This window comes from Pollachius pollachius, assembly GCF_949987615.1.
Source record: "Pollachius pollachius genome assembly, chromosome: 17".
NCBI lineage: Eukaryota > Metazoa > Chordata > Actinopteri > Gadiformes > Gadidae > Pollachius > Pollachius pollachius.
The window spans coordinates 21556118-21568150 of NC_136950.1; the positions used below are offsets into that span (position 1 = coordinate 21556118).

At 45.1% G+C, this 12033-nt stretch overlaps 1 protein-coding gene across 1 annotated transcript; it reads right to left on the reverse strand.

Annotated features, from left to right (window-relative positions):
* Positions 1 to 729: 729 nt before the first annotated feature.
* LOC307089139 (peptidase inhibitor 15-A-like) lies at positions 730 to 4364 on the reverse strand (the record flags this gene model as incomplete). The annotated part of the gene is made up of 5 exons (XM_079755264.1): positions 730 to 865; positions 1715 to 1830; positions 1947 to 2079; positions 2744 to 2862; positions 4095 to 4364. The coding sequence occupies 5 exons, from the start codon at positions 4362 to 4364 to the stop codon at positions 730 to 732; spliced, it is 774 nt and encodes a 257-aa protein (XP_079611390.1).
* Between the last annotated feature and the right edge of the window lie 7669 nt (positions 4365 to 12033).

Here is a 12033-nt window from a genome sequence, read left to right on the forward strand (position 1 = left end):
TCTCCTCGTAGGATTTCAACCGTTTCATATTTATATTCTTCATATTGATGCATATTTCTCCTTTTTACAGTAAGTGCACTTTTGACAAGCAGCAAGTCGAACTGAAATAACAGAAACCAAAGTACTGACTCTAAAATACTGCCATTAAATAGCAATTGTGTAATGTCCATAGCACCGTAGTGAATAGTGACTAGCAACTACGATAGTTTTCTACCGAATGATTCACCCGCTCAGATCTGAGCACATAGACCAGTGGCCACTTGGTATGCAGCACCAGAACCACAGTAGTACTGAGTAGTACTGCATAGGAAATGTCCCAAAATACTGCTTCAAAACACAAACTTTAACATCAAAACGTTTTTCCCTCAATCCACATCATCAAATGAAATAAAAAATAGTTTAAGTACAAACCGTTACAAAAATCATTTTTACATTTTGTATTTACATATTTTGAACGAAACTGAAATGCCTGCTGCGTGCAAACCAAATGTTTTGACTTTAAATAAGCCCTTATATACAAAACAAAAAAATAAAATAAAGATAAGATAAGCGTGGTCCAGGATTTTGTGCATTTCCTTATACGGAAAAAGAATAACATTGTCTCTGTGGCAGCTTATGATATGTGTGTGTGTGTGTGTGTGTGTGTGTGTATGTGTGTGTGTGTGTGTGTGTGTGTGTGTCTGTGTGTGTGTGTCTGTGTGTGTGTGTGTGTGTGTGTCTGGCGGGGACCTATTTGAACCAGTGCAGGTAGTTTGTGTTGAGGGTGGGAAAGCACATGTTGTTGTTGCAGGACCCCCCGTAGCTTGGGGGACAGGCAGAGCAGGGGACGCCTACTTTGTACGGGGCCTCGCCGATCCAGTTCCCCCTGGAAGACAGAAACACGGCCGCCGTTAACCACAAAGTCATGATGCATACATTATGATTCTTATGTGTTAGCGTCTTCATTCCATTTATCTGATGGCAAACCATTTTTTAGACGGTTTAAAGACGTCTTTTAGACGTCTTAAGCTCTTTGGAGCGGATTGGGCGATCGTTGTGGGTCTTCATCGAACTTGGCAACAGGCTTTGACCATATTGGAATAACTAGGTCAACTTTGAACAAATAGGTCAACCGTTGAATGTGTTAGAAATGTCTAACAACCGAGTACATTACAGAACCTATGTCACAAGCCGGTCACATGTGTTGGCGGTCCTGAGGCCCAAGGCTTTGAGTCTGGCATTAGGGAAAGAATTCCTAACTCAGGCTCTGTGGGTGTCTGGGTATTTCTAATTGCAGTGTCATGGGAGACAGACGGCATCGAGACTTCTGAGGTATGAGAGCCGCAATGTGCTAAGAAAACGTTTTGATCGGTAATCGCGTAAAATGTGGCTCATCCTAAGCAGACTCAGGCATCTTTCATCGTTTTTTATTTGAATCAAAACATCATGCTAACTGTCCCGCTCAGCTATTCTCTAACATGGCAGAGGACTGCTTCACATGCGTGTCTGCAAAATCAACACCAAAAAATAAAGGTCACTTTTGAAAATTACAAAACCATTTTTTGCTCCTTGGCCGGGATTTGCGGCCTCCGTTGTCAAAATTGACCCAATGACGTAAAGGGTCAACCTTTCCCAACGGAGCTGATGAAGCAGTCCGCTATGAGGCCGTTTCAGAAAGCAGCTGATGGTGGCGGCTCCCTCCCTCACAAGCGCTCCTACGTTCAGTGTCACTTACTTGGGTGAGTAGTTGCACACCAGGTACGTCGCTCTTTTCCACACCGAGCCCCACACGTTCATGTTGTGACAGGTATGGACTGCACAGCCCATCTTGTTGGACGTCGCCCACACCATCTGCAACGCACAGAAACCCGTTTCAGACGCCTGGCCCTGTGGTAACACCTGAGGAACAGCTCTGAGAGGCCTACCCGGGGGAGGGGGGGGGGGGGGGGGGGGGGGGAGGAGCCTACCTGGGTGTAGTGGGTGCACATCGGCCCGTAACACCGCAGGGGGCATCTGGGCTTGCAGTCCCGGGGGTACGGGAAGGAGTAGTCTTTCACCTCGTCGTACCACGGCCTCACCAGCTGGAGGATCGATCGATAACTGCGGAGGACAAAGCACAACGACAGAGTCAAAGGATCTCTAAGGTCCTGCTGGCTCCGCTGACAGTCCTCAGTCCTCGTTCAGCAGCAGCAGTCCTCGCACCTCAGGGTGATACCGCTCTGTATCGTTCTCCAAATGGGCAGAGGCGGCGGAAAAGGAATCATGACGGAATCAAGTCATTGACGTCATAAAGCTACGGGTGTCGTTTAATTAATAAAACTGGACATTTTGTAAAAGAAAAAAAGAAAAGAAAGGAGAGAAACACCCTGTGATGGCCATCAAGTTAGCATTATGTATTAAAGCAAGATGGTGAGTTCTCTTCCTCCAGTAGTATCACATCCAGTTTAGCCTCAGTGTGGGAGTCAATAGTGTGTTGCTATTGACTGACCACTAATATAGCCACTATATCTGCCTTTGAGCTGGTCATGAAACAGAGCCCCCCCGATGTAACCCTTCAGAGGAACGACCTGGAAAACTCTTCTGCTTTAAGCACTGGGAACGTCACACGGGGCATTCCTCAAGGTCTCCCCGGGTCACTGGGGAACGTCCGGCAGACGAGAGAAAACAGAAGAACGCCGCAGCGAGCAGTAACCACGACATCATGCTAACCTTAGCAGGAGCAGCAGATGTGTGTGGGGGGGTATGTGGGTCAGGGGTGACTCACCGTCCGGTCCTGACGGAGAGGTTTTGACCCAGGAACCTGAGGAGGTTCGGGGGTCCGTGCTCCCACAGGCAGGCGTGGGCCCAGTCCTCCGCCGACTTAGCCAGAGACTCATCCCACACCTACACACACACACACACACACACACAAGCACGCACACAAGCACGCACACAAGCACGCAAAACACACACACGCACAAACACATGCATAACACACATACACACACAAACGCATAAACACACACACACACACACAAGCAAGCACACAAGCACGCACAAACACACACACGCACAAACACACACACACACACACACAAGCACCCACACACACACACATACAAGCACGCACAAACACACACACATGCATAACACACACACACACACACACACACATGCAGGCACACACAGATACACATGCATGCACACACACGTGCACACACACACACATACACATGCACGCACAAACGCAAGCACACACAGAAATACATTGGAAAAATTTAGCCTTATTACATAACCGACGGAAAATACACACTGTGCCCACTCCCCGTCTTCATCCTCGTCTTCAGATGTCTCCTACTGCGTTGAGATGTGAATTTACTCCTCACTGAACGCACTGCTCCGTAACCAGAACCAGAAGAAGTGCCAGGAAACAAACTGCGTGAACCCATTCAACATGACCATGTGGATCACGTAAGCAGATTGGGAAGATTATGTGAATGCGGCAAACATTTGCATACATATGTTAACAAATGAGTTGCAGCTTCGTTTATCTCCTGATTGATTTTAACGTCATGAGGATTGAGCATTGAGTTTATTTCTATGTGACCTGCATGAAATAAATACAAGCTTTTAATACAAGCTTAATACAAAACTACATTTTGTATTAAGTTTCATTCTCTCTTTCATTCGCTGTGGACTTGACCCGTCGAGGCACCAGTACACCAATGGTTCCCCATCAGTGGTCAAGTGGCCGAACACATGATCCCCCCCCCCCCCCCCCCCCCCCCCAGGGGCTACTTTGGTGGTCTACTCTCCGCATGCAATCTGCCAAACAGCTGGGAGGGGGGGGGTCCTGTGATAAACTACACATCTATTATAGACAAGCAACACGTCACTCCCTGTCGTTGAGATCCCGTTGCGTCACACTACTATCAACTCAGTCATTCTGCAACGAGAGCGAAGGGAAGAGCCTATACAGCATATGATCATTTAAAAGTGTTATCCGGGAACATTCAAACCAAGCCAAGCGGTGTCCATTTATTTTTATAGTAATAAACCAATCCCCCATTGCCACATATAAAATATGAATCATTTAAGTGTAAATATATATATATATATATCATTTTTTAACTCACCATGTATTCCATATTGGACGCCGGAGGGAAGACTTTTCCTCTGACTTTGTTGTGATAATCAAGAATGGCGAGCATGTCGTTTTGTGAAATATAGCGCCTCTTCCTGGATTTAGAAATAGACGTGGTATCTGTCCCGTAAGTGTGCGCCGCTGCGTCAGGGGCAGTGGAATTGGCAGACGGCAACGAGTCGGCGCCTGGGGCCAATAATGCACTTGTTCCGCAGGATATGCACAAAAGCATGAAGTCAATGGCGAAAAACCGAGGCGCCATGTTTGATTATGTGGGGCTGTTTCTGATCAGATATCCAAATCCTAGGCAAAGAAAAACTTGAATGAAAAAAAAGAGTAGAAAATAAACTACACTTCGCAAGATGCTTCTATAACTACGCAAACGGTAACGTTGAGGCTACTCAGCCTGTGTGTGTGGAATAGATCAATTAGCGCACTTAATTCAAGTGATATCTCGACAGACTGCCTCCTACCTTCTCCTGCGCTGTAGTATAGCCTAGTAGTGGCTTGAATTGGTCTGGATTCAAGTCAAGCTATCGCTCCCCGAGTCTGCTCTGCAGAGGGCTATATCGGAAAGAGAGGGAGGGCTTTTCTCAGATAGGTTTCAACTCCGTGCGACTATAGGAGGGCCTGGGCTCCACGGCGCCTCTGCGGGTCTATATATTGCGTTTGGATGAGCGCTCGGGTCCGAGGTGATGCGCTCAGCCCCTCCCCGTCACCTGAAAGCCAGTTTAGTTGGGTTTCTCTCCCAAAACCTGGCACGGGTTGCTGGGTTTATTATCGAATCATCTGCGTTAGGTTGACATCATAGAATGAAATAATATATTAAAAAGGTTTTACAGATTTGATGAGGATCTGTTAACTGAGGTCAGGTGGAGGTTAGATTAATACAATGGGGAGGTGGAGTTCGACACATTACAAATAGGTCGTGGATATTATACGTCGGTCATTAATTATCATTAATAATAAAATGATAAATATCCGTTTTATTTAAATGAATAATTATGATCGTCATTAGACTATACTTTAAATAATAAGTACTAAATAAATTGTAAAAAAAAAAATGATGATGATTTAATGATATCTGTGGAAAAAGCTGTGTCAATAGTCTTCTTCGTCTTACTGTAACAATTACACTTGTTCACAGTCTGGTTCCAGCTGTGTTCGATGCCAAGACAAGCATCGAGCCAAGAAGAAAAAAAAAGAAGAAAAAACAAGAAGAAAAAAAAAACAGCAGGACGTCATTTTCTTTGGCAGCTGGTGGACAAATTAAAGCAATGTGACGCAGGAACGATTTGCTTTTCCCTCTTTTCTCTCTTCCTCCTTCTCCCTCTCCTTTAGTTCTCTCCCTCTGTTCTCCTTTGGACCATACCACCGTTCTCGTCCAAAGATCTTCTCACCAGTGATGGACTTCTCAGACATTGGAGAGAGTCTCGATACATCATCATCCGAGCTGAAGGTCTAGGTCAAGGCGACATCAATCCTTTAACACACTCTGGCTTTATCACAGCTGGTATTCAATCCATTAATTAGTAGTGTCTCCCTCTGCCAAAGCAGACATAAATCTTTACTTTGAGTTATTTTTTATATTCTATATAGGAAATAACATCACGGTTTCAAGCATTATCCACAACGGGAGGATCCTTTGAAATGGGGCTGAATCCACCCATAGCGTTTTCCTCCTCTCTGTAGCAGTTGCCGCAGGCGCGCTGCCAGGGAGCACTTGACTGTGTTGATATTGTATGGAAAGACAGTGAGACATTAAATCTTTTTGTGTAAACTCCAGAGCGCTATGCCCATTACCTTGGCAAAGGAGACCTGGAAACGTTTTTCCACTGCAGAGCCGCACTGAGACGGTTGGGGTAGAGTAGAGGATATAGGGTATAGCAGAACAGGGTGGATTGGAGTGGGGTAGAATAGAATAGAACAGCATATATTAGGGAAGCATAGAGTAGAGCAGAGTGGAATGGAGTTGAGCAAACTATAGTCGAATAGAGCAGATAGTAGAGCAGACAAGTGTAATCCCGAACATAGAGTAGAGTATAACATAATAGAGTAGATCAAGTAGAGTAGAGAAAGTAAAGTAGAATAGTATATATAACAATAGAGAAGGGTAGAGTAGAGCAGAGAAGTGTGGAGTCGAGTACAACATAATAGAGCCAAGAAGAGCCACTATAAGAGGGTAGGAAGTACAACATAGTTTAGTAGAATAGAGTAGAGTAGGGTCAACCCCCTCATTAATCCATTAAAGGGATCCAGGACACCAGATCCTAACCTGAGCGCTTAATAGGCCGGTCAAAGCGTTTTGTTTTTACGGGCCCATCAAACCATTCTGAGGTACGGAGGTGCTCTCCGTTTTATTGTTATGGCTGCGGAGCATCACATCTGTTCATTGTTTTGACTCATCCTCCCATATGGAACCAATCGCCAAGCCTCCCTCCAGCCGGCAGGCCTCGGCTAGAGACCGTGCACAGCGAGCTCAGATCCCTGGGCCACGCGTCACCATAATAACCCTCATCCCTGATTGATTACCTAGTACCTGTTCCACCGAACCGCAGGAATAATAATTACGGTTTGGGTTTTTTGGTCTGTTATCTTAGGCTTGGATGTTATCATGAAGAGAGGCCATGTTATTCTGACGAGACGCTCGCTCGCTCCCTCCCTCCCTCTCTCTCTCTCTCCACCTGTAGCTCTCTATCCCTTTCTCACACACACCCACACTCACACCCACACACACACACACGCACACACACATACAAACAAACACACACAAATACACAAACACACACACACATAGAAAAACACACAAACACATAGACCGGTTCATCCCGTGCCGTCCTCCTGTCCCGAATCCCAGAACGGTCCCAGAGCGGTCCCAGAGCGGTCCCAGAACTCTGGTGCTGGTTTCGTCAGCGAACCCTGTGACTTCGCAGAGGCCACACAGTGATTATCGTATTATCACACGAGTCATTAGGGCATTATTCAGGGCGCATGTTGCTCTGGGGGGCTTGGCAGGGGCCCATGTTGTTGAACTCATTATTTTTCGTAGAGAGCATTTATTTACCTACAACTGCGTTGTTCCAAGTTTCCTGAAAGCTTTCCCTCTTCGAGGGCCCCTAGAAGATGCAAGAGAGAGAAAGAGAGAGAGAGAGAGAGAGAGAGAGATGGATGAGTATGAAGAAAATAGAAAGAAGGAAAGAGAGAAAGTGAGATTAGCTAAGAAAGAAAGGATGAATAATAAGAGAATACAATGAAGGAAAGAGAGAAATAGAGTAAGAGAGACAAACTAAGAAAGAAGGATGAATATGAAGAAAATAGAATGAAAGAAAAGGAGAAAGAAAGGTAGACAGGAAAAAAAGAAAGAAAGATAGAAGAGAGAAGTAAGGCGGAACGAAAGCACAGAAAGATTGAAAGGCAGATTGGGAGGAAAAAAGGAGCAACCGAGACAGGCTGATGAGCAACATTTCAAAATAAATAAACCAACTGTTTTTCATTTGGGGGATATCTGCGGTATTCTTGTGTGTTGTGTTCAGTTCAACTGAGGCAAAGGGGACCTGCATTTTAACCACACGATAGACCAGAGGTGAACGGAATAGACAAACACTGCTCTGGGCTGGGAGTAAGTCTACCACAGAACTAGATTGTTTTCAAGCCCTATAAAGTTCGAAATACACAAAATAAAACACCCTGATTAGGGCCATTCTGACAACCAGAATGTATCTAACAGAATATAGAGCTGGATTCTCTATGGACACGAGGACAGGGAATGACCCCATGTATGGATGGATGCTCCCGCTATTTGTCAGTCCAGCAATCAGAAACCCAGCAGCAGACCAGGCCGCCCAGCCGCTGTACTCAACAAAAGCTATTGTTCCTCCACGGCCAAAGTCCCTCAGGCCTGGAACATCTCAGCAGACGATGAGCGGGACTGTCATCCAGCATGTTGTTACCACGAGCCTGACGCAGAAGGTGAAGAAAGGCCACGTCCTGGAGGCCTGTTTCCCAATCTGTTTTTGATAAAAAAAACACCATTACTTTTTGTCATCTAGTGAGAATAATAACCATTTCTGAATCTTGTCATCAGGCATGTAACATTTCATCAATTTGATGGATTTTATTTTGCACTTTCTTTTTTATTTCGTACCGCATGTTAAAAAGAGTTAATGATTTGGTTTTGACGGTAGCTTTGACAGTAAAACCAGAGGGCTTTTATACACTGGCTGCTTTAAAGGCACTTCTTTGGGAATAGCAGCGTGTGATGTCACAAGTTGGTTTATGTTGGCCAGGGGGGTATAATAAAACACAAAATAAGAATATGGTGACATTTCAACAGGGGTTTACATTGGTAGCTAGCCCAGTCTCAAGCTTCTAGCTGACCCGACCGCTTTCTTCAACAAGCAGCTGTTAAACATTGTATCAGTGGAATATACAGTTACACAGCAAATATTATATATTTCCCAGTCAGCTCGCTTCAAGCGTGGCAAAGGGCTTGTTGACACTGAAGAAATCTACGTGTGAGAACGTCTTGCCGGTGTCCTGATCAGAGGTCCAGCCGTGGATTAGTATTGCTGCCCCGGGTTGAAAGAGTAACAAGTGTAGTAATTAAGTCAATAAATATCTTGAGTTCCCTGATCAAAGTGTGCTCTTGCCGGATTTCAGTTACAATCTAAATTAAATTCCTGCGCTTTTCATCTTTTCGAGCACTGAAAAGTGCCAATATATGGTAAATTAAATGAGAAATGATTATATTGTTGTACAGTGTTTTACAGTAACATGGCCCGTCTTCAAGTTCAGTTGGAGTTTCTGAGGATAGCGTAGCTACAACGGTGTGTTAGCATAGCTACAGCGGTGTGTTAGCGTAGCTACAGCGGTGTGTTAGCATAGCTACATTGGTGTATTAGCGTAGCTACAGCGGTGTGTTAGCGCCCAGTTGGTCAACTGGAGAAGGGAGGCCAGAAACGTACATCAGAAAACTTTGGAGAAGTTTGTTAGAGGACAACATTCTCCCTGTTTACTCAACAACCAGCAGCCACAAATTTGACCCCACCAGAATCCTTTCAAGACTGAGATGTTTTTCACCAGTTGTTGTCTAGATACAAGCTAGCTTCTTGTGGGGTCATCCTTATGTTCCCCAGGTCCTATGTTCCCCGGGTGCAAAGGGTTAGGGTCAGGTTTAGGGTTAGGGTTAGGGTTACACCTGATTTCCACGGGGGACGTACGCGCCGCGGAACGGCTGCGAACTCTGACCTGCGTCAATCCGCACCGGGGGCGTAACAACAGAGCAACAGAGCAGATCGAGCCGGGCAGGAAGTGAAAAAGTAAAAGCCACAGAGCATCCGGTCAATTTTCAAAATAAAACACAATACTCAGCTCATGTAGCCTATCACAACTTCACATCAACATTAGGTCATGACCGGTGGAACCAGGTCAGCAGTCAATCAATCAAAGGGTCTCAAAGGGTCAGCAACATGGACGACGAGAGACTGATTGTCGAAGTGGGGCAACATAAAATAATTTATGAAATAAATCATCCTTTTTATAAGGAAAATGTCAGAAAGGACAAAGCCTGGCATTTAATTGCAGTAGTTTTGTGAGTGGAAGGTGAGTACATTAGGTTTATGATTATCGCGTGATCTCGTGATCTCGCATGAATACGGCTGGCTCGCAAGGTAGCACTACACTGCCGTTACGCGCCCGGTGGGGATTTACGCAGGGCAGAGTTCGCGGCCGTTCCGCGCCGCATACGTCCCCGGTGGAAATCAGGCGTTAGGGTGAGGGTTAACCCTAAACCTAACCCTAGCCATAACCAATTGGAGGAGAGCCATTCTAACCAATCACAGTTGAATCAGAGGCGAAAAAGGCGGTACTTTAACCTATCGTCCTACGAAAAAAAGATTTGCTCACAGGGTCCTATGGTCCCCTCTCACATACAAAGGGGGGAACATAGGACCCGGGGAAAATAGGACCCGGGGAACATAGGTACGCTCCCCTTCTTGTTTAGCCCGTCAAAACACCCTGTGCGACTTGACATGTCTTTGTCTCTTAACGCAAGAAAGTCAAAGTAACACACTGACAATATACACAATGTAATATGGATAGTGGAGATTGCATAATTTTAAGCCCAGCAATTGTTTTTGTTTAATATATTTAGTTCAATCTATGAAAAGCTATATGCTATTCACAATAAGCAGATAAACAGCAGTGGCTCTATAACTAGCAGTGGTATACTAAACCATCAAAATCATAGGGCATTCTCATGTGTTTTAAGGCTGGTAAACATCGTAACTATTACGTCAGAAACAAAATTACTGAAAACCAGTATTCCCAGAAACCGCTTTGAGTGTGGGAAAAAATGACTAAGCAGAATCTCCCCCTTTGGAATATCCCCGACCACTGCTCGAGTATCTATTTTTGACATGTTAAATTCCTTGGCCCGTAGATATTCTCACCCATCTATAAGACATTTACAGCCATCTTTGATGCCTGGGGCTTGTAAGGCCGCGTGGAGACGCCGGGTTGTGGTCTCACACAGACCTCTCACAAGAGGTTCAGATGTCAGCCGGAGAGAGAGACATGCAAACATAAAGAATCGGGCAGGGCCCAATGCGTCACAGCCAAGTCCTTTATTTTGGTGAAAGTATCTTTATGGCAACAGGTAACACAATACCGTCACCCAGAGCTGAGGAGGAGTGAGCAGCCAAAGCCAAAACAACCCTGTGGAGATTTTATCTAAAGAACAATATGCATAAAATATCTATAGTGAAGAATACCCCAATGTATATTTAATTCAAAATACTTTATTTGTCCCACAATGGGCAATTAAAGGCAAGCGGTATTGCATATGATACTAAAGGAAGACAATATTTAACAACCATTACATAGAAATATGAAAATATTGTTAAACGGCTGACAGAGCTGTTGACCTACAACACACTGTGTGAAATGTGTTCAGACAGAAGTGCACTTTACATCTATTGTCTATATAAGACGACCAGCCCTCTTACAGTATGTGGGAATATAAGACCTTTGCCAATAGAGAACATGAACCTCACATGTATAGACTTTCCCAGCCAAATCGTACACCCCATCTAGAGATCCCTCCTCATCCAAACCTGTTGTATATATTGTGTTCCCGCAAGGAGTGACCTTGCAGTGCTCTTCGAACCTTAACGGCAAATGTAATTATTTCATCAGTGAACCCTTGCCGTCTCAGGTCTGGTAGGCCTCAGAAGCGTGTCTCTGTGCGACTGGTCCAATGGCTGAGAGCCGGCCTGCCTGGCCTTGACCCTAAAGCATCAGTGGACTCACATCTTCGATCGAGAGTCAGAGTGTGGTTGCTCGCTCGTGGTCTGCATGTCAGCCCATTGGCTGGACCGGCTGGCCTGATCAGTGGAAACCAAGTCAACTCTATTTATGTAGCCCGTTTACTACGGGCCATTAGTTACCCTGATCGAAGGAGATGGGGCATAGCAGGCCATCTCTGGCAAAGCACAAAGTAATGACTGTTGCTGTTTTGGACTGATTTATGTGATCAAAGCAGTTGTTTTCAAGGTCAAGGCTTTAGAGTCTTGAACCATGCTGGTATGTGAGCTACGCATACAAGCTCATGTAATCTAAGAGCTGGAGTTATTCCTGAGTAAGGAAAAACAAACCGTTTAGGAATCCTGAGCCACAAAAAACGTATTGGCTTTAATTTAACAAGGTACATATGTTTGTGAATGAGATGACTAGAGGATCCATCATTAGGGTGGTGATGTGGAAAAAGCGTAGGAAAGGTTTTCGGTGCTGCTCACCGCCTCTACACACACACACACAGACACAAAGACACACACACACACACAGACACAAAGACACACACACATACACACACACACACAAACACACATTTATGATGCAGTATCCGATTGAAGCCTGTGTGTGGCTCATAGCCA